The following is a 23,979-nucleotide window of genomic DNA, read 5'->3' as shown; positions in this document are numbered from 1 at the left end:
GGCGCTGCAAGAAACGACAAGAGGATGACGTCAGAGTAACGCGAGAGCGATTTAAATCAGCCTCATCCGCAAGATTTCTCGCGGTACTCTGACGCTGATGGCGCTGCGTGAAGTTCAGCACACTTAAAAAACTGAAAGCAGTTGAACTCGACAGAACTGCTCTGCGTATGCCTGCGCTTTGTCCATTAATTATAAAAATAGAAAAAAATATAAATAGCAGGACAATTTATCTCCCACTTCTCAGCGTGAGAAATACAAGGTGTGGCCTGTGAACTGAAATGCGTGTGGTGAATGCGGGTGACTTGAGAGCCCTGATTTGATGTATTTCCACTCACATACCCAAAAACTGCCGACAACGCCGACACACACTCCTCGTCTTTTCCACCACTCTCTCGCCTGTACTGCTGACTGGAAAACTAAAGTTTTCCCAAACTTGCGATCTTAAAGAGGCCGGCAGATCCTCACCACCATTTGCCATACTCGCTGTCGCTGCTTTCTGACTCACTCACTCGACCGTCAACCTGACAAAAAACTGCAGAGTGCCAGAGAATGTAGACGGTCTCTGATAGAGCGCATACATAGGCGGAGCTCGGCTGCATCGGCGCCTATCAGAGCTTCAGAGCTAAAGCGGGGCAACAGATTAGCTGTCCATAAAGAACCCGCGTATCTAACATTAGTTCCGCATTACATTAATTATAATGCACGCAAGTTTTTTTAATTTTCATACCGTGTATTCTCCGTTTAAATTCGTGCATCGAACCGTGACCCCCGTACCGATTCGGTTCGAAACGAATACATGTATCGTTCCACCCCTAATATATATATATATATATATATATATATATATATATATATATATATATATATATATATATACAGACTGTATATATTAATCTCAACCTCATTGGGGGCTGAAACTTATGCAACCTCGAGAAAAAAAGAGAGAGAGATAGCGATGAGAAGTAAAGGGTGCATAGTTAGGGCCCCGACACACACGATTTTGCCTTGGGCCCCCAAATCACTAAATCTGCCCCTGACAACAACAGTGTTTTCTCTCATATTTAACCCATTTACTCCTAAAACGCCTAAAACCTGTTATTCCAGGATAAATACCCTTATCTCTTGAGGGTTTTCAGAAAAAATACTAAGAATTGTCAACGTCTACCAAAAACTTAATATCTGAAGTTGAGTTGTTTTATTTTTTTAATAAAAAGAAGACAATATGTACAACCCCAAAACAGAAAAAGTTGGGACACAGTAGAAATTGTGAGTAAAAAAGGAATGGAATAATTTACAAATCTCATAAACTTATATTTTATTCACAGTAGTATATAGATAACATCAAATGTTGAAAGTGAGATATTTTGAAATGTCATGACAAATATTGGCTCATTTATGATTTCATGAGAGCTACACATTCCAAAAAAAGTTGGGACAGGTAGCAATAAGAAGCCATAAAAGTTAAATGTACATACAAGGAACAGCTGGAAGAGGACCAATGTTTAGGAATAGGAATGTTGTCCCATTCTTGTCTAAAACAGGCTTCTAGTTGCTCAACGGTCTTAGGTCTTCTTTGTCGCATCTTCCTCTTTATGATGCACCAAATGTTTTCTATGGGTGAAAGATCTGGACTGCAGGCTGGCCATTTCAGTACCCGGATCCTTCTTCTACGCAGTATTGATGTTGTAATTGATGCAGTATGTGGTCTGGCATTTGTCATGTTGGAAAATGCAAGGTCTTCCCTGAAAGAGACGACGTCTGAATGGGATCATATGTATCTAGAACTTGGATAAACCTTTCAGCATTGATGGTGCCTTTTCAGATGTGTAAGCTGCCCATGCCACACGTACTCATGCAACTCCAAACCATCAAAGATGCAGGCTTCTGAACTGAGCGCTAATAACAACTTGGGTTGTCATTGTCCTCTTTAGTCCGGATGAAATGGCATCCCAGTTTTTCAAAAAGAACTTCAAATTTTGATTTGTTGGACCACAGAACAGTTTTCCACTTTGCCAAAGTCCATTTTAAATGAGCCTTGCCCAGGGAAAACGCCTGTGCTTCTGGATCATGTTTAGATATGGCTTCTTTTTTGACCTACAGAGTTTTAGCTGGCAACAGCGAATGACACGGTGGATTGTGTTCACTGACAATGTGTTCTGGAAGTATTCCTGAGTCCATGTTGTGATTTCCATTACAGTAGCATTCTTGTATGTGATGCAGTGCTGTCTAAGAGCCCAAAGATCACGGGCATCCGTTATGGTTTTCCGGTTTTGACCCTTACGCACAGAGATTGTTCCAGATTCTTAGAATCTTTGAATGGTATTATGCACTGTAGATGATGATAACTTCAATCTCATTGCAATTTTTCTCTGAGAAACTCAGAAAACTATTTTTCGCTGCAGCATTGGGGGAATTGGTGATTCTCTGCCCATCTTGACCTCTGAGAGACACTGCCACTCTGAGAGGCTCTTTTTATACCCAATCATGTTGCCAATTGACCTAATAAGTTGCAAATTGGTCTTTCAACTGTTCCTTATATGTACATTTAAATTTTCTGGCCTCTTATTGCTACCTGTCCCAACTTTTTTTGGAATGTGTAGCTCTCATGAAATCATAAATGAGCCAATATTTGGCATGACATTTCAAAATATCTTACTTTCAACATTTGATATGTTATCTATATTCTACTAAATATAAGTTTATGAGATTTGTAAATGAGTCCATTCCTTTTTTACTCACAATTTCTACTGTGTCCCAACTTTTTCTGTTTTGGGGTTGTATTTTCTTAGTTAAAGTATAATTTTTGTATATATTTTTTAAATGTTGCAGAAGCACTTTGTTCCTTCGTGAACTACCTCTTTGCACTTCAATAAAAAAGCCCTTGTGGATTTTGACATATTTGTTTTGCAGTAGTTTTTTGGGAAGGCAAATTTCCATGCAAAGCTATATCGAGATATATCAAAATATATCGAGATATAATTGTCACTCCATATCGCCCAGCCCTAAGATGTCTCCATATATAAAACACCTGGGCTGAGTTCAGCCCCAACAAAACGTTAGGAGACATCTAAAATATTCTTGGAGGGGGTCCAAGGCCTGAAGTTGAGAACCAATGCCAAGGCTAGGGCTCGAGCCCCAAGTGATCTGCCCAGAAGAAAGAGCAGTGAAGGTGGAGATCGGGAGGAGGATGAGGAGGGAGGCTGGAAGAATTGCAACTGGATGCAGAGGCACTGAGACTGCCTAACATAGACTTTTAAAAATAATTGACGGGCTGAATGTTTAGGCTCCTCTCGAACCTACATTTAGAACTTTACTTAATTATCTGCATTGTTTCTTCTTTGGTCAGATTAAAATAGTTAAATGTGCTATATAAATAAAATTGAATAGACAGGTGGAAACAATACTTTAATTTAAAAGATGATTTCCTCAAAATGCCAAATTTTAGGCCATTATTTATCAGCATGAAAGTAAGATGCTTTGTTGTCTAAATGTCTTTTGAAAATTCAGTCCTGTCAGACAACTTGGATTTATAAAACCCTGAATGTTTTCTGTTTATCTGAGACAGATGAAATGAAGACTGTGTCAGTGATTGAGGGAAAGTCTGTCACATTGAATACTGAGATGACTGAATATGATCCCAAAGATCATGAAATAATCTGGAGGTTTGGAGACAAAGGCCACATGATCGCTCAGATTCATAAGAAGACCAATGATGTCTCATATGTTGATGATGAGAGATTTAAAAACAAACTTCATCTGGATAAGGAGACTGGAGATCTCACCATCAACGATTTCACAATCAGGACCTCTGGAGATTATTACCTGGAAATCAACAGAAGAACCAGAATCAACAGATTCATCAGTTCTAAAACATTCAGAGTTGTTGTCCATGGTGAGAAGATCAAATATTTCAAATTCTTCAAAATTCTTAAATTCTCTGATAATATTTAGGGACAGATTTACAAACAGTTGCGCCAGCAAAAACCATCATTTTGGAGTTAAATAACGATGTCTGGATTTAGTAAATATGCAAAGTGGATTATTATTGCTGAAAAGGTGTGCTCTAGTTATTTTGCAACTGACCTCATTGCAAATGCATTTCTAGAAGTTTCCCTTTAAGACAATTTTTTTGAGAAGATTATTTAAATGATTCACTCAATGCAATTAACTAATGTTTGCACGTGTGTTATTACTGGTATTTGTGCCATTATTTAAAAAAAAAACATGTTTTAAAAATACTTTGTGCTTGAAATGGCTGAAATTATTGCTAAAAAAAGAAGCATCAGAGAGCATTGTTTCAAAAATTCTTGTAAACCTTCATATTTTTGTCCTTCAGTTCTCTTGGTGTCCTATGGCTTCATTAGCTGGGATTACACCCCATATTTTCCACTGCAATGTCTGTTCTTCTATTTGCGACCCCTGAACTAATTTGCACTGGTTTTAGTAGATTGTGTTGGTCATTATGGAAATCAGCTGTTGCACCTGTGTTATTAAATTTGTCCCTTTTTAGTAAATAACCCGCAGATATAGTAGTAGTAGTAGTTCTGTTACTTAGATGTTATCAGTCTGTGTAAGAAAGTAATAGAAACATGAAGTTAGTTGTCACCAGGTGACGATCTGTAACCAAAAAGTATGGAAGACGGGTTCCGCCCGACGATGGTTCCGCCCGGACGACTAACTCCGAACACCGGAATTTCTGGGGTTTCCCCGAACACAAAATCAGGCCAAACTAGACACAGGTGAAGACAATTTACACAGCGATTTCTGATACGTCGATCAGGAGAACAAGTAGAGTACAAAAAGGCCTTTGAAGAGATCAGAAGGAGGTGGTTGGTGTACTTTGTTCACGCTGTGTTGCTGCTGTGTAGGGCCGCTGTTTCGATCCACATCGATCCCTTGGGGAAGAAAGAGGCAGAAGGTAACTAGGTGAAGAGGTTTGTGGACGGATTTACTTACGAGTGTGTGAAATCCGAGTCTACGAGTGCAGTAAACCCCAGGCTGTGAGAACAAACAACGAGTACCGGGCCCCATTGCGAAGGGAAGCGTGGGTGAGCCGCGGAACGACCGGAAGCACGGAATAGGAACCACTCGTTTAGGGAAGCCGTCTGCTGTAAGTCATCTGGCCCTGTGAAACACAAGAAGAGCGGGTGAGCCAAACAGGTAGCTAATAACACACAGGAGTTGCGCTGATTTTCCATTGTGTACTATTCCATCTCTCTTGCGACGAAAGCGACGCCTAACCAAACTCACTGACCGGTCGAGGCTAGGTGGTCCAGTCCCGAAATTCACGTGAGAGTGTGTCGAGTGCTGTGGGTGAGTGAAATTGTTATTGGTGTCTACACAAAGCTTGCTGTGTGTGTTGTGCTTGCAGTGCTTAGAACTGCCCCAGCCTCGGACGATTTGTGAGGGAAGAACACGTTGTGGCTCGTGCCCCGTGCAAAGAGAAGACTTAAACCTCTCGGCCCCCTGTGTGTCAGTAATAACCATCACTTTGAAGCTAGACAGTGGTGAAGTCCAGTGTTATGTCCAAGTGAGTAGCAACTAAGTGTACTGTACGGTTTTTGGGTCGTGGCAATATTTGATTCTATCCCCCAGAAGTCTTTGGTGTGTGCGGAGCCTCATCGAGAGTTCGCCCCAGCTCGCGGCCCCCGGCTGTCCAAGCAAGGAGGGAGAGCTAGGGAAGCGTTCGGCTCCGTGGCACTCGACCCATCAACCCTACGACACCCCTGAGGCGTAAGCAGACGGGTGGAGGTATACAGTGCACGAACGCTGTTGCGAAAGCCCACTGTCCGAAGGAAACTAGAAGTTTAAATCTTGTGAGTAATTTATCTGTGTGATGCATTAATCTATCTATACTTACAGCAGAGCCCTGAGGAGGAAACGAACTGTGAAATACCTACCTTTGCCCTAGTGTACTGCCTCGCAGCGAACGAGAAGTCCAAGCCCTGTGAGTAACTTACCTGTGTGATGTGGTAATCTGTCTGTGCTTATAGCAGAGCCCTGCGGAGGAAACGAACTGTGAAATACCTACCTTTGCCCTAGTGTACGGCCTCGCAGCGAACGAGAAGTCCAAGCCCTGTGAGTGACTTACCTGTGTGATGTGGTAATCTGTCTGTGCTTATAGCAGAGCCCTGAGGAGGAAACGAACTGTGAAATACCTACCTTTGCCCTAGTGTACTGCCTCGCAGCAAACGAGAAGTCCAAGCCCTGTGAGTAACTTACCTGTGTGATGTGGTAATCTGTCTGTGCTTATAGCAGAGCCCTGAGGAGGAAACGAATGGTGAAATACCTACCTTGTCCTAGTACACCGTCCCGAAACGGACGAGAGGCCCAAGCTCCTGCACCGTCCCGAAGAGAGTGAGGGGCCCCCACAAGGAGAACCAGAGGGTGTAGGAGAGACGGAGGAAAAACCAGATTAGTCGCAATATCGTGTAGAAAATAAGTCACTAACAGTGTTTTACCTGTTTTGCCTCCAGGAGGAAGCGGAGGGTGCCACGGGTTCAAGGAATAAGTGGACAGGAGTCCGGGCCCCCGCTCCATGGTCTAGGCCGCCCTGGGGGGCGAGAAGAAGTGCTTTCAAAGTGTCCTTTCCCCTTTTTCCCTCCCCTTTCCCTATTTTTAATTATTTAAATAAAGTTATATTTTAAACGTAGTATACTTGTCTGTCTGGTCATTGGAGTGGTCTTGGGAACCTCCTCGAGGTGGAAAGTAGAGAGGGGCGTGGCCTTTTAGTCAACTTGGGTCCGCCCCGGCCGTGACATAGTGCTGATGTCATAAAATTTGTACACCTGTTATATATTTGACTCATGTGTCAATATTTCTTTATTTTTATAAAGTGGACACAATAAATGTCACAGAAGGAGAGTCTGTTGAACTACAGAGCGGCATTTCTGAACTAGAGGATGATGATCAGATACAGTGGAGATCTGAAGCTAAAGATGCCATCATAGCTAAAATAAATGGAAAGAGCAATGATGAGATCTCAATAAACTGTGATGATGATGAGATGTTTAAAAACAGACTGACACTGGATCATCAGACTGGATCTCTCACCATCACAAACATTGAAAACTCAGACTCTGGAGTTTATGAACTACAGATTAAAAACAGAAATACAACTTCATATAAGAAATGTAATGTTCTCGTTGGGTGTGAGTAGCTCAAATCTTTTTTAAATTAATACTGATAATGTTATGAATGTGACATGTTTACTAATGTGTTTATGTATATTTATATATTTTGACATGCAGTAAATACAGTAAAACACACAGTTGGAGATTCTGTGACTTTACAAACTGGAATCTCTGAGTTAAAGGAAGACCATCAGATACTGTGGACGTTTGGAAATAAAAACACTCGTATAGCTGAAATCAACCGAGTCAGTGGTCATCCGTATGTATATGATGGTAATGATGAGAGATTTAGAGACAGACTGACACTGAGTGAACTGAATGGAGATCTGATCATCACAAACATCATGAGAGGACATTCAGATGTTTATAAACTGCAGATCAACAGCAGATCAGAGAGTAAATGCAAGAGTTTCATGCTTACTGTAAACGGTGAGTTACATGAATCAAAGACTGTGATTGATGAAGTTGATCATTTTTACTGAACTGTTTTAATGTTTATCTGTATTTGTATTTGTGGTGTTGTAATAAAAATGTAGAGAAATGGACAGAAATGTCAGTGATGGAGGGAGAATCTGTCAGGCTACACACTGATCTTACTCACACACAGATTGATTATGAGATAATGTGGATGTTTGGATCTGAAGAGAGTCTCATAGCTAAATTTTATAAGAAATGGAGTTGGAAGATAATTACTTATGATGAGAAAAAGATGCTTTATGATGGTGTTGATGGGAGATTTAAAAACAAACTACAGCTGGATCAGACTGGATCTCTCACCATCAGAGACATTAACACTGAACTCACAGGACTTTATAAACTACAGATCATCAGGAACGGAGAAAACACATACAAGAAATACAAAGTTTCTGTCCACGGTGAGATATTTAAATATAACACACAAGTAAGGAATAATTGATGACGGGCCATTGAATTATAAGAAAATAATGCACACCAAGGTGGTAATGCGGCACGACGCGAAGGTGTGCATTATTTTCAAATAATTCAAAGGACCGGAGTCAATTATTCTGCTTATACCACGGTTACCACAAACATTGCTCTGGTGCCTATTTTTAAGACATTTGACAAGTTAGGTGTGCGGTTTACAGAAAAATAATCAACACCCATAGAACATTTCTCAGCCAATCAGAATGCAGCATGCAACAGACCCGTGGTATAACTCTGAAATAAACAACAAAAACTTGCACTAAATCAAGTTACATTTAATAGGGTTTTTTTTTGCTTTAAATTGACATGCATATTTTTTGGACCACATTAGAAATGTGTCATGCACGTGAGGCACAGGTTAGATCCAAATGCAGGTTTTATTAAGAAAAAATCAACATACAGGCAAGGGTCAACCACCAAGCAAACATAAACAGCAAAGGTAATCTAAATCAATTGTACAATATGGCGTATGTCAGGGCAAACAGCAAACAAATTTAAAAACGATTAACAGGAACGGGTCAAAAGTAAAAAGGGACAGAACAGAATGACAGGATATACGCTCGGTATGCAGCAATGGCGTAGGTTTGATTCTGGCATTGGTGGGGACATAAATAAAATGGTCGCATTGCAAAAACTGTTTATCACTGTTTACTTGACATAAACAACAGACAACTCAGTATGCACTTTACTCAGTGACATCTGACTCCCACCCCCGGTGCCATCCCAAATTTAATGTACTATAATAAACAATTCATTATGTCCTAGAGCCTAATAAACAGTAACTGTTTAAGTCTTTGTCAACAAAAAAAAATCACATTGTAACATATATCCAAATGTATTTTATAAGATTGAAGAATATGCAATTAATATTTAATTCTTAATTTAATTTTGCCAAAAAAAAATCCCAGTGTTGAAGTAGGTGTGTATATCATGCTGTTTCCTGAACAACGTTTATTAAAGGCGGAGTCCATGATGTTTGAAAGCCAATGTTGATATTTGAAATCACCTAAACAAACAATACCCCAATAGAATCTGGACCTTCTGTTGATAGACCCGCCCCACACATACGCAACCCGGCATTTGATTTGATTGGCTATAAGTGTGTTTTGGTAGTCGGCCTGTCTCCTTTTCCAATGCGTTTTTCAAACATCGTGGACTCCGCCTTTAACGTTTCTGTAGTTCACATTAAATCTTCTTTTCATTAACAGACAGTAAATTAGTGTGAAAAAAATAGTTTAAGTTTAAAATGCAACCTTACATTATGTCTACATCTGTGCAAGTAATGACCACAGTGCAGTAATGTAAAGTATTCAGCAATCATGACATGAATTTATGTTTTTACCAGGTTGGGGTTATTTTCTTTCATGGATTAGGGACCCCCTAAATAACCTTGCCACCCCATTTATAAAAGGTTGACACAAGTTTGCAACTCCTCAGGTTAACATGGGATTGTCGTGTATTGGTGAAACGAACACTGTCCTTGAATCATTATGTGACACAACTTTTTATGTGCATGAAACAGTTACAGCGGGTATAATAATACTTTCTTCCTCACTTACCTGTAGCCCGAATAATCACGCGCGTCTTGTTGAGTGAACTTTGGCGTGTTGTACAAAGTGAAAACACCCTATCACTCGTAGCGAGTAAAAAGAAGCCCATCAGAAAGTGATGTGAGTTAGAGAGGCGGGACTCAAGAAATGCCAATCCAATCATATTAGCAATGTGAGTTAGAGAGGCGGGACTAAAGAAATGCAAAGCCAATCATATTAGCGATGTGAGTTACGGAGGCGGGCATTGCAGAGAACGAAAGCTGTTAACCGTTTGTGTACCACATAGAGCGTTATTTTTACAGAACAGGATCGCAAAAGATTTCTAATCTCATTTAAATGATTCCTGAAAAAAAAAATAAGTAAAAAATAGAAAACACAAGAATAAGACGGACATCAGTGGTTATCTATAAATACAGATTAATTGTTTTGGTCGAAATTATTGCTAGGGACAATTCAGTCTTCCCTGAATATTGGTAAGGACATGTCCCTAGCGTCCCACCCTAAATCTACGCCCATGGTATGCAGACTGATCTAACAATACTTCACAAGGTGCGTGAGTGAGAGCATGATTTATATAGTCCAGATAATGAGCAAACAGGAAACAGGTGTGGTGATGATCAGTGTGGTGCAAGGGGTTCTGGGTGATGGAGTCCTAAGAGAGATGTGAGGAAGAAGCCTCTGAAGGCCAGCAGAGGGAAACATGATGGCCCTCATATCAAAATGAATGCATGCAGATGTTTTAGTGTAGTGGAATTCAATGCAATTTACAAAAAGATGAAATACCATTAAATATTTCAAATTCTCCAAATTTCTTAAATTCTCTGATAATATTTAGGGCCAGATTTACTAAGAGCTTGCGCCAGCACAAACCATCATTTTGGCGTTAAATAACAATGTAGTGATTGCAGTGAATCATTAGCGCTGTAAAGGTGTGGTCTAGTTATTTTGCGACTAACCTCATTGCATATGCATTTCTAGAAGTTTCTCTTTCAGACACAATTTGTTGGAGGAGATTATTTAAATGATCCACGCAATGCGATTTACTAATGTTTGCACGTGTGTTATTACTGGTATTTGTGCCACTATTTAATGCAGAGAAAAAGCATGTCTTAAATTACTTTGCACGTGAAATGGCTGCAATTATTGTTGAAAAAGAGCCACCACAGAGATCAGAAAGCGCGTGATACAATGCAGATAATTGTTTTAACATTTAACAGTTTATTTGGACGAATGTATTATTCAAAATTATAAAACGGGCAGTTCTGGTTCTTCATTCTGATTGGTTGAAACGCGTTCTAAGCCGTGATAAAATACACCGGTAACCTCACGGTTCAGACCACATTACATAAGTATCACTGTGCCACTGTTGCTGCGTACTGATTTATGAAAATAAACACCACAGTCTTTAATCATTTTTTTAATTTGTCTACAATTGCACAATTAATGGCGATATCCAGATAAATGTCAATAAATATTGTTGAGTCATCTCGTCGATAAAGAGAAAACGTTGTCTTAGGAGTTTATAACTGAAGTTCATACATCTGCTATTATCCACTGGGTGGTGATCTTACACTCTAAAAATGGCTGGGTTATTTTTGACCCATAATGAGTAAATATTGGACAGAACACGTGCTGGGTTAAAAATGTACCCATGCTGGGTTAAAAATTACCCAATGTTGGGTTGTTGTTATGCAACCATGGGCTATAATAACCCAGCAGTTGGGTTAAAATAACCCAGCATTGGGTCATTTTTTAACCCAGCATGTGTTCTGTCCAATATTTACCCAGCATGGGTCAAAAATAACCCAGCCATTTTTAGAGTGTACCCAATTTTAACACTGATGCATTCACTAGGAGAAGTCACACAATAGCAGACATTTTTAAAGTGCCCAATGGCTGTGTTAGCTGGGATTACACCCCATCACTGTGATGTCCATGGTGCTGAAATCAAGATCTGCTCTGCTTATTTGCGATCCTTAACTAATTTGCGCTGGTCTTAGTAGATTGTGTTGGTCATTATGGAAATCTGCAGTTGCGCCTGTGTTATTTAATTTGCACCATTTTAGTAAATTACCTGCAGATATTACCAATCCCATCAGCGCCTTTTGTGAATTGCACCTTTGGGATCATTTTCCTCATTTAGTAAATCTGTTAAAATGTGTAGATGTTATCAGTCTGTGTTAGAACATAATAGAAACATGAAGTTAGTGCTTATGCCATTATGCTTATTGTAAATGGTGAGTCACATGAATCTATGACTGTGATTGATGAAGTTGATCATTTTTACTGAACTGTTTTAATGTTCATGTTTATCTATATTTGTATTTGTGGTGTTGTGATGAAATGTAGAGAAATGGACAGAAAAGTCAGTGATGGAGGGAGAATCTGTCACGCTACCCACTGATCTTACTCACATACAGATTAATGATCAGATACTGTGGATGTTTGGACCTGAAGACAGTATCATAACTAAATTTCATAAGAAAAAGAAATCGAATGTTGCTGATGACAAGAGGAGACTTAATGATGGTGTTGACCTAAGATTTAAAACCAAACTAGATCTGGATCAGACTGGATCACTCACCATCAGAGACATTAACACTGAACTCACAGGACTTTATAAACTACAGATCATCAACAACAAAGAGACCAAATATAAGAAATACAAAGTTTCTCTCTATGGTGAGATATTAAAGTCTTTCACTTAACTCTGAAACAACAAACACTTGCACTAAATCAAGTTACATTTAATTGATTTTTATTTTATTGACATTCACTATTTTCATCACTATGTTAGACATGAATGCATGCAGATGTTTTAGTGTAGTGGAATTCAATGCAGTTTATAAAAAGATGAAATTTCAATGTTTGTGATTTTTATTTTGTTTTCTCACAGGTCAAGAAAGAGACAAGCCGGCAGATCATATAGAGATTGTGTCAGAGGGGACTCCTTTACTTCCCATACAAACTTCACAGTATGTTATCAATTTATTCAACACTATATGCACACTTATTATAGCAGCTGTCAGTGTAAAGAGATGAAAATCTCAATGTGATGCTGAACCTTAAACAATACTTTACATTGACTGCTTAATTTACTTTTATTAACAAACAGTCACAAATATGAATACAGAAACAGTGTAAATTAAAGATACATATATAAGATTTGATAATAGTATTACAGATTCATCCCTCATTTAACAAAATCTTTGATCTCATTCAGTTCTGATGTCATAAACAAAACAGCAGCAGCAGCCACACCCACCAGATCAGAGACGACCAATTCAGACACAGCTGCAGTAAAACCACAACAGCAGAAGAAGAAAAAAAGAACAATTAATCATCACAATCTTTCAAACAAACTGTATCAGTCATTCCAGATTAAATAAGTTTTATATTGTTTGTGTTAAATTTGTTGTGTGTGGTTTCTGCACCACTAAACACTTTTATCTATCACTATAATCATACCTGAACACGGCTGACAGACATCATTGATGTTGAGATGTTGAGTTTGGTTTGTGATGGTATTGTTGAGTACACATCTGTATGTGTTTGTATCCTGATATTCAACCTCCAGAGGTAGAGAGAGTCTGATGATGAGATCAGACACACTGATGATGGACAATAAACTGTTTCCTTTATACCAGGACAGACTCACATCTCTCACATTCAACACTGAACACAATAATGAACAATTTGAGCTTTCTTCATCTCTTTGGTGATTTGTTCTTGATTTTATTGATGATGAACTTTGAGAAGAATCTCTGCTGATAACAGGAAAGGGTAGATGAGCTGGAAATAATACAGAATTACATGAATTAATTTAAAGTCTTAAATCAGACAATCAAATATGTTTAAGATTACTAAAGTTCTTAAAAGTTCTTCTCACCACATACATTAATGTTGAATGTTTTGAGTTTGGTGTTTGTCTTGGTGTTGATTAGTTGATAAAGTCCAGTGTCTGTGATGGTCAGAGATCCAGTGTGATTGTTTAACTTCAGTCTGTTTTTAAATCTCCCATCAGGTTTATCATCAAATAACTTGACAATATTGTCTTCTCTCATGATTCCTGCTATACGAAACTATTTGAGTCCAAACATATGTGTGGTTTAGTTCAATTCCTTTTTAGTTATAGTTTAATGTAAATGTGTGTTCCTGCAATAGTTGTGTATAAAAACAAACAGACTCACAAAAGGGTCATGTGTCAACTTTAGCCCTTTATCTGTATATGAAAATGTGTTTGTGGGGAGTGTATCATGTATGTCCTGTATTTTGCTATATACTGTATAAATAAAACTTTTTTTAGCTTAATTCTGGTTCACACATGCAGCATATGTAATAGCTTTAATTTATTATTTATATTCTTTACTAAAACTAAATATTTTACGAGATAAATCATAAAAAAATTGTAATAACATGAAATTCCTGATTAATATAGTATCAAAACAAGTACTACTTATGAAAAGTGCAAAAATAATTTATGTGTTTTTAATTTTTGTATTTATTTTTCTTGTTTTCTGTAATTTCTATCAAATGATAAGCACTTAAATAAATAAACACACTATAACTTACCAGACAGACACAAGAAAATACATAAGAAAGTCATTTTCTTTGACAGTTTGAAGAACAGATCCAAATAATAACCACAATACAGAATAGACTTTATAACAAAGCAAATTAAGGTCTTACTAGGCATACGATAAACTTTTAGGCCTTAAATTAAGTGTCAATTTGCCAGACCATGGATTGGGGAATCTACTTTGTTATCTTATGAGGTGTGCATATTGCCTTCACCTCTTCTAGTTAGGGCACATTCTACTAAGTTTGGCATCTTCTTATGCCCTTTTATCTGGAGCTTCAGTGCAAGATATGTGTGATACTGCAAGGTGACCCACCTCCTATACATTTATGAGGTACAGTTTGGACCTCTCATCCTTACCTGGAAACCAGGTTCTTATGTCCTGATTATTGCGTAAACTTCTACAAAATAGGACAGACACAAATCCTAATGGCATAGTGGCCATTTGTTTCCTAAAGGGTCATTTCATGTTGCAGCATCCCTCGAAAGGAAACATCTCGATTACGACTGTAACCTCGGTTCCCTGAGAATGACTGTAACCTCTGTTCCCCCGTGACCGACGAATTGGGGAACGCGCCTCGCAGGACCAATCTACTTCGAGAAACTTCAAACACGCCATTGAACTTGGCATGAAGATATTTGCATCTGCCGGCGCCGCCCCGCGGGTATTTAACGAGAGGCAGGTGCAGAAATCAAATCAGCTTTATAGGCTTCGAAAGTTGGCAGCAATCTGCTCTCGAGAAGCGCTCTCTTACGGATAGATCTCTGTGCTGGTTGGTCGGGCGAAAGTACCTTTCAGCGAGCCTACGAGTTTTCCACTTCTTTCTTTCTTTTTTATTTTTTCTGAAGAGTGTGTGCGTGTAGCTGCTCCCTGTGTGCTGCATCAACATCTAAGCACATAAAAGAGTGATTTCCTCTAAAAGAGTGTGCAGTGTTTTGCATCTTTTTAAAGACAGCATTCACTTGCCTGAGTCGGGAGCGTCTTTTAAAGATGTCTTTTCGGCTGTGTTCGACTTCTGAATGTGGCAAATACATGGGTCCTCGTAATGGACACGATCGTTGCGGCTCGTGCCTTGGCATACAACACGCAGAGGCCGCGTTCGTGGGAGGTACATGCCCTTTAATTTAAAAGATGATTTTCTCAAAATGCCAAATTTTAGGTCATTATTTACCAGCAGGAAAGTAAGATGCTTTGTTGTCTAAATGTCTTTTGAAAATTCAGTCCTGTCAGATAACTTGGATTTATAAAACCTTTAATGTTTTCTGTTTGTCTGAGACAGATGAAATGAAGACTGTGTCAGTGATTGAAGGAAATTCTGCCACATTAAAAACAGAGATCACTAAATATGATCCCAAAGATCATGAAATAATCTGGAGGTTTGGAGACAATGACCACATGATCGCTCAGAATCACAAAAAGACCAATGATGTCTCATATGTTGATGATGAGAGATTCAAAAACAAACTTCATATGGATAAGATGAATGGAAATCTCACCATCACAGATATAAGAATCAGGACCTCTGGAAATTATCACATGGAGATCACCAGAAGAACCAGAATTAACAGAAACGCCAAATATAAGACATTCAAAGTTGTTGTCCATGGTGAGAAGTTCAAATTCTCCAAAATTTTTAAATTCTCTGATAATATTTAGGGCCAGATATACTAATGTTTGCATATGACTGGTATTTGTTCCATTATTTAATGCTGAAAAAATGTTTTAAATTACTTTGTGCTTGAAATGGCTGCAATTATTGCTAAAAAGAAGGATCAAAGAGATCAGAGAGCGTGTGATACAATGCCGAGGATTGTTTTAACATGTGATAGTTTATTTGGAATGCAAGAGGAACATCTTATTTAAAAAAATGCCAAGCCATGTGATTTTTCGTTTGCTAAAAGAAATAAAATAGAATTTAAGAAGTCAAACATTTCACAATTTTTTTGTAAACCTTCATATTTTTGTCCTCCAGTTCTTTCAGTGTCCTATGGCTTTATTAGCTCGGATAACACCCCACATTTTTTGCTGTGATGTCTGTGGTGCTGAACTCAAGATCATCACTGCTTATTTGAGACCTTATAGTAGATTATGTTGTTAATTATGGAAATTTGCTTTTGCGTCTGTGTTTTTTAATTTGCAACATTTTAGTAAATAACCCACAGATATTACCACTCCCATATGCATCTTTTGTGAACATGCTAATTTGCCCCGTTTAGTAAATCTGAGTGTCAATATGTGTATACAGTATGTTATCAGTCAGAACATAATAGAATGTAATAGAAACATGAAGTTAGTGCTGATGTCATAAGATTTGTGCACCTGTTATATATTTTACTCGTGTGTCAATATTTCTTTATTTTAATAAAGTGGACACAAATGTCACAAAAGGAGAATCTGCTGACCTACAGACGGGCATTTCTGAACTACAGGATGATGATCAGATACAGTGGAGATTTTAAGCTAAAGATGCCATTATAGCTGTAAGAAAGAGCAATGAGATCTTAATAAACTGTGATGATGATGAACTGCTATCGTATAGCTTAAATCAACCGAGCCAGTGGTCAAATGTATGTATATGATGGTAATAATGAGAGATTCAGATACAGACTGACACTAAATGAACTGAATGGAGATCTGACCATCAGAAACATCATGAGAGGACATTCAGATGTTTATAAACTGCAGATCAACAGCAGATCAGACAGCACGCCCAAGAGTTTCATGATTATTGTAAACGGTGAGTCACATGAATCAAAGACTGTGATTGAGGAAGTTGATCATTTTTACTGTTTTAATGTTCATGTTTATCTATATTTGTGGTGTTGTGATGAAATGTAGAGATATGGAGACAAATGTCAGTGATGGAGGGAGAATCTGTCACACTACACACTGATCTTACTGACATACAGAGTGATGAAGTGATACAGTGGCTGTTTGGACCTGAAGACAGTATTATAAATAAATTTCACAAGAAAAAGAGTTTGAAAAGGTTATTTTTTGGTTTTGTTGATGAGAAGAAGATGCTTTATGATGGTGTTGACGGGAGATTTAAAAACAAACTACAGCTGGATCAGACTGGATCTCTCACCATCAAAGACATTAACACTGAACATTTGTTCATTTGTCAGCAATGGAGAATACACATACAAGAAATATAAAGTTTCTCTCTATGGTGAGATATTGAAATCTTTCACATAACTCTGACATAAACAACAAACACTTGCACTAAAACAAGTTACATTTAATAGATTTTTATTTTATTGCTTTAAATTGACATTCATTTTTTCATCACTGCGTTAGAAATGAATGCATGCAGATGTTTTAGTGTAGTGTAGGGGTGTGACGAGATCTCGTGCGACGAGATCTCGCGAGATTAAATGTGTTTCGCGAGATTACATGTGTCTCGCGAGATTTCTTGTGGAGGTGAAATGCTGGCCGTTTCTCAAATAAAAGACTGCATCCTTCGGAGGTCGCATTTTTTAACTGCATTTACTCCCATATGTTAATTAATCAACACTGGCCGCCACAAATAGATTTTTCATGATTCCCATTTACATTTTAATTTTACTATTTAAAACGGCTTAATTCATTGCAGCGAGTGCACAGCGCGCCTCCATCCTCCCTCTCTCGTTGTGTGCAGCGCCTGAACAGCGCGCGCCGCCGGCCCCCTCCCCTCTCTATGAAACGCGCCTCCAGTGAAAGGTATTTTAACTCTGTGTTCCTCCGTGTACTTTCTCTTTTTCGCGTAAACGTTAACAGTCACGGATGTTACTGACAGCTGATCAAGTTCATAATGAGTGACTTTACAAAAGGTTAGCACTAGTGTTTCCCACACATACCCTTTCTGATGTGAGTCTGTGTCCGAGCTCTCTCCCTACCTTTGATGCGGTATGCCCGTGCACGTGTTCTGTAGTAATAGCAACCGTGTATTCTCTCATATTTATGAATTTGCAACAAATTGTCTGCGCTATACGCGATAAAACTACCACTCGTATTTAAATAAAAAACGCTAATAACACCACTGATGAGAAGAGCAACATCAGTACAGCCTCAATGTAAATGTATGATGATTTTTTCAGACGATGTCGCGTTTTTAGCAGCAGTTAAAGAAAGAGCTGATTGGATTAAACAAAGAGTAACTGGGTCATGGGTCCTGTTTAGTCACTATTTTATAGACAACAGAACAGAAACTATGTAAAACTAGCATTCAGTTGTGTTAAAAAGCAATATAATGTGACGGATTCAGGCATTTGTTATAATACATGCATAATGCTTTTTATTTATAGGCCACAAATGTAATGTGTTTGTTAATGTTGTTTAATGTAACTTGGTTTTAATACTTTATTTGAACCAATTATTATTGCATCTTCGTTATTATGTAATTTTAAATGCTACTGCTCACTTGGGTCTATTTTTATTACCCCAAAATACCAAATTACTTCATTATCAGTTAGCAAAATAATTGTTAGGGCCAGTCCTTAGTTATAACATTTAAAAATAATGTGATTTCAGTTTCTTATTCATTTATTTTATCATTGTGGGTTTCTTAAAAAGTGTAAAAAATATCGTCTCGTCTCGTTCTTGTGAACCCAATCTCGTGTTTCGTCTCGTCTCGTGGATTAAGTGTCTCGTCACACCCCTAGTGTAGTGGAATTAAATGCAGTTTATGAAAAGATCAAATATCAACACTGTTGGTGATTTTATTTGATTTTATATTTTGTATTTGGCAGATCATATAGAGATTGTGTCAGAGAGGAATCCTTTACTTCCCATACAAACCTCACAACAACAGCAGTGGTATGTTTTGTTTATTTAATCACCACTATATGCACACTTATTATACAACTGAGAGCAGCTGTCAGTGTAAAGAGATGAAAATCTCAATGTGATGTTGACCCATAAACAATACTTTACATTGACTGCCTAATATACTTTTATTAACATATACGGTCACAAATATGAATACAGAAATTGTGTAAATTAAAGATACATATAAGATTTGATAATAGTAATACAGAATCATCCCTCATTTAACAGAATCTCTGATCTCATTTGGTTCTGATGTCATAAACTAGAACAGCAATAGTAGCCACACCCACCAGAGCAGAGACGACCGATCGGATCACAGCTTCAGTAAAACCACAACAGCAGAAGGCTTGTGAGAGAAAAAAAATGCACAATTAATCATCACAACCTTTCAAGCAAACTGTATCAGTCATTCAAGATTAAATAAGTTTAATATTGTTTGTGTGCATTTATGGTGGACTTTGTTAAAGGACATAAACACTAACAATCACTATGATCATACCTGAACACGACTGACAGACATCATTGATGTTTAGATATCGAGTCTGATTCACAATGTTATTGTTGAGTACACAGCTGTAAGTGTTGTTATCCTGATAATCCACCTCCAGAGGTAGAGAGAGTCTGATGTTGAGATCAGACACACTGATGATGGACAATAAACTGTTTCCTTTATACCAGGACAGACTCACATCTCTCACATTCAACACTGAACACAATAATGAACAGTTTGAGCTTTCTTCATCTTTCTGGTGATTTGTTCTTGATTTTCTTGATGATGAACTTTGTGAAAAGTCTTTGCTGATAACAGGAACGGGTAGACGAGCTGAAGAATAAATTAGAAGAAATAATTAAATAGAATTAAAGTCTTAAATCAGACAATCAATAACGTGTCAGATTACAAAAGTTTCTTTACTCACCAAAGACAGTAATGTTGAATGTTTTGAGTTGGGCGTTTGTGTTGGTGTTGATAAGTTGATAAAGTCCAGTGTGTGTGATGTTGGTGTTTGTGATGGTCAGAGATCCATCAAGTTTGTTTAACTTAAGTCTGTTTTTGAATCTCCCATCAGGTTTATCATCAAATAATCTGACATTATTGTCCTCCCTCATGACTCCTGCTATACGAAACTCTTTGGGCCCAAACTTCCAGGTGATTCCCTCTTTTATCTGTGATTCAGTGAGACTGACAGATAAAGTCACAGAATCTCCCACCATCACTGACACGGATTCACTGCCAAACACACCTGGAAAATAAATAAAACAACACTTGCAAATGCAAATAGACTTGATGTAAATGTGTTTAAGTTCCTGCAGTAGTTAATTTAAAAACAAACAGAGCCACAAATAGATCACGTGTCATGTTTCGCCCTGTCTCTGTATTTGAAAATGTGTTTTGGGAGTGTATCCTGTATGTCCTGTATTCTGCTGTATATAAATAAAACGTATACATTTAGCTTAATTCAAATTTGCAAGCTTCACTTATCTGAAATTAACAGCACGTAAATATCTTTAATTTAGTAGATTTATTTTTAGTGAAAGAAGATCTCTGTTACATATGTAACACTTATTCCCTTAAGTTAGGTAATGGAGACGTCATGTCATGACTGACGTATTGGGAACGTGCTTCGCGGGACCAATCAACTTTGAGAAACTTCTGAAAGACCAGTGAACTTGGCATGCAGGTATTTGCATCTGCTGGCGCTGCCCCACCACGCAAGTATAAAATGAGCGGCAGGTGCAATACCAAATCACCTATTTTCGCTGAGAAAGCCGAGCATCTGGTGCCTGGCCAACATCAGCAGTGGTACAGCAGAGCCGTGGTGACGGGACGTCTTCTATCCATTCATTCAGGGAATAAGGGTTGCATACGTAACAGAGACGTTCCCTTTCAGTCAGGGTGGGGCACTCCACTTTTTTTTTTTATAATTTTTCAGCTCCCCTAGAGTTAAAGGCGGGGGGATGCATGATCTCTGAAAGCCAATGTTTATATTTGAAATCACCTAAACAAGCAAGCGTCTACCCCAATAGAATCTGGACGATCTTTTGACACACCTCACACATACGCAACCCAGGCAATTATGTCGGTTAGAAGACACGCCCCTTACTGCTGATTGACTACAAGAGTGTTTAGGTACTCCACCCGACTCCCTTTTACAAAGTGTTTTCATGCACCCCGCCTTTAAATCAGACTGTCAATAATGTTTAAGATTACAAAAGTTATTCAAAGTTCTTCTTTCTTCATCTTTCTGGTGATTTGTTGTTGACTTAATTGATGATGAACTTTGTGAAGAGTCTCTGCTGATAACAGCACCGGGCAGACGAGCTGGAAAATAATACAAAATAAATTACATAAAATAATTAAATGGAATTAAAGTCTTATGCTGCGTTTACACCAGCCATGGTAGAGGCGTCAAGCGCGAGTGATTTTAAATGTTAAGTTAATGTGAAGATGCGTTGACACGTGTCTGGAGGTCTCGTGGCGCGGATGAGGCGTTTGGCGCGGTAGACGCAATTCCGTCTCGTTCGCACGAATGCGGCGAATTGAGCGTATGGCGCGGTATGCACGAATGGTGCTTTTTGTGCATTTTGCGTTTGACGCCCAAGTTGAAAAATTTCAACTTTGGCGGATTTCGCGCTGTGTTAACCAATCAGGAGCCTGCTTGCTGCTGTGGCGGCAGCCCCGCCCGGAGTCACTCATTCAGCATGAAGGAACGCTTGATATTGTCTGTGAGCAGTCACACATTATACCACACAAGTTCTTACTTCTATGAAGAGAGGAGGGAATAAAAAGGACCTTGCTTGGAAGAGTGTCATTGAGGACATTGGGCAACCTGGTAAGTTGCAAATACACATTTCACTTTTGAGTCACGTGATGTTTATCCACCCGCGCCGTTTATTTTCCCCCTATAGCAGGGGTGGGCAACTCCTGGCCCTGAGGGCCAGTGTCCCTGCAGAGTTTAGCTCCAACCCTAATCAAACACAGCTGAAAAATCTAATTGAAGCCTTGAGGACCGTTTGGAAATGACATTCAGGTGTGTTTGATTAAGGTTGCAGCTAAACTCTGCAGGACTGTGGCCCTCGATGCCCACCCCTGCCCTATAGCAAGGTGACTAAATACAAACCGGTAACTCTCTCGATAAATGCACAATCAACATCAGCCATCTTGCAAACAGACAATCGCATACCACTTGCCCCTCCCACAAGAAGCAGATTTTGCATCTGACGCACGACAAATGCTTGCTTTTTCCCATGCCTACTTCGCTGTGAATGCAAGCAAACTGTTTAAGCGGCAAACTAGGCAGGACACGCGATTTTGACGCCTGAAATGTGGTTGGTGTAAACGCAGCATTAAATCAGACAATCAATAATGTGTAAGATTACAAAAGTTATTTAAAGTTCTTCTTTACTCACCATAGACAGTAATGTTGAACGTTTTGAGTTGGACATTTGTGTTGGTGTTGATTAGTTGATAAAGTCCAGTGTGTGTGATGCTGGTGTCTGTGATGGTCAAAGATCCGGTCTGTTTGTTTAACTTCAGTCTGTTTTTGAATCTCCCATCTGGTTTATCATCAAATAATTTGACATTATTGTCTTCTCTCATGACTCCTGCTATACGAAACTCTTTGGGTCCAAACTTCCAAGAGATTCCCTCTTTTATCTGTGATTCAGTGAGACTGACAGATAAAGTCACAGAATCTCCCTCCATCACTGACACAAACTCACTACCAAACACACCTGGAAAATAAATAAAACAACACTGCAACTCTTGCAGATGGATATCCGGTAAAAACAGACACATTATGTTAAATTAAGAATAGGAACTTAAATCTCCTGAGCATCTAAAATGATGCACTCATGCCTTAAGTTTATATATATGTGTGGTTTAGTTCCGTTACTTGTTAGTTATAGTTTGATGTAAATGTGTGGTTAAGTTCCTGCAGTAGTTGTTAGGTTAAAAACAAGCAGACCCACAAATAGATCACATGGCATTTTTAAACCCTGTCTCTGTATTTTAAAAAGTTTTTTTGGGGGGAGGGGGGTGTATCATGTCTGTTTTCTGCTATCAATAAACTTTAATTTCAGCTTAATTTATCTGAAATTAACTTCACGTGTATATCTTTAGTTTAGTAGTTTTATTCTTTAGTAAAGGAACTGATGGTATAAATTATTTTAAAAAAAACATTAAATGCCAAATGCATATAGTCTCAAAACAAATAGTATATACAATTTAACATGAAAATTGCAAATGCAAAATATAATGTAATTTTCTTGTTTTCTATCATTTCTAACAAATGATAAGCACTTAAATAAAAAAAATCCTATAACTTACCAGACAGACACCACAAGAGCCAACAGAAGAATGTCACGTTAGTCATTTTCTACAACAGCTTGCAGAACAGATCCAAATAAAAACCTCAATACTGAAAAACTTTATAACAAAGCAAACAGTTAAACCGTTAAAACAATAGCGTACTTAGGGGCGGACGCAGACTGACAGCTTTTTTCAGCTGAGCACTTTGGTTGCTTCTGCTTTGTTTATTAGTTGTTGAACGATGCACCGGTTGGTTGTTGAGATGTTTATCCTGTCCCTCCTCCACTGTGATTGGACGGCAGTGTGAGAACTGACATTGACGAGCTGAGCTTTTCACGCAAAGCTGAATATATATATTTTTTTAAAAGCTGACCACTGTCTCTCAGCGCGGAAAATAAACGACAGCTGCTGGCTTTAAAAAGTGCAACGCTTCCATTGGAAACCATTGAAAACATATGCCGGCCTCCTGCGAAAAACGTTTTGGTGTGCACACTACCTTACACTCTTAAAAACTCTGATAAGTGTACGCCCCGCAGCCTTTACTCAACTGGTGGTAAAACACTGATCTGATGTTGATAACAAATGAAAATTAGATAATCATAATCTCAATCTATCAGAGATATCTATCAGTCATTACTCAGAATAGTGAAACA

At 38.4% G+C, this 23,979-nt stretch overlaps 2 protein-coding genes across 2 annotated transcripts in view; one reads left to right on the top strand and one right to left on the bottom strand.

Moving 5' to 3' along the window:
• Window positions 1–7,159, top strand: part of LOC141362966 (uncharacterized) — a 28,672-nt gene extending 21,513 nt beyond the window's left edge. Inside the window, exons 5-7 of the mRNA XM_073865289.1 lie at window positions 3,566–3,892; window positions 4,781–4,918; window positions 6,837–7,159. Coding sequence (XP_073721390.1) covers window positions 3,566–3,892; window positions 4,781–4,918; window positions 6,837–7,159 — 788 coding nt within the window. The remainder of the gene's footprint in view (window positions 1–3,565; window positions 3,893–4,780; window positions 4,919–6,836) is intronic.
• A 12,097-nt stretch (window positions 7,160–19,256) lies between these two features.
• On the bottom strand, window positions 19,257–22,720 carry LOC129454076 (uncharacterized). Its single transcript, XM_055218559.2, has 5 exons — window positions 22,426–22,720; window positions 21,227–21,337; window positions 19,935–20,258; window positions 19,517–19,840; window positions 19,257–19,363 (listed from the first exon to the last, which is right to left on the bottom strand). The coding sequence occupies exons 1-5, from the start codon at window positions 22,718–22,720 to the stop codon at window positions 19,257–19,259; spliced, it is 1,161 nt and encodes a 386-aa protein (XP_055074534.2).
• Window positions 22,721–23,979: the final 1,259 nt, after the last annotated feature.

The sequence above is a fragment of the Misgurnus anguillicaudatus genome, unplaced genomic scaffold (assembly GCF_027580225.2).
Source record: "Misgurnus anguillicaudatus unplaced genomic scaffold, ASM2758022v2 HiC_scaffold_31, whole genome shotgun sequence".
Lineage (NCBI taxonomy): Eukaryota > Metazoa > Chordata > Actinopteri > Cypriniformes > Cobitidae > Misgurnus > Misgurnus anguillicaudatus.
Note: the sequence above shows the minus strand (reverse complement) of the source record. Positions and strands in the feature narration are given on the sequence as shown.

Coding starts and splice junctions, on each gene's coding strand:
- LOC129454076 (XM_055218559.2), bottom strand. CDS start 22,720: ATGGAGGGAGATTCTGTGACTTTATCTGTCAGTCTCACTGAATCACAG. Junction 20,259..21,226: donor AAGAACTTTGAATAACTTTT/GTAATCTTAAAC, acceptor TTTATTTTCCAG/GTGTGTTTGGCAGTGAATCC. Junction 19,364..19,516: donor TGTCTGTCAGTCGTGTTCAG/GTATGATCATAG, acceptor TTCTCTCACAAG/CCTTCTGCTGTTGTGGTTTT.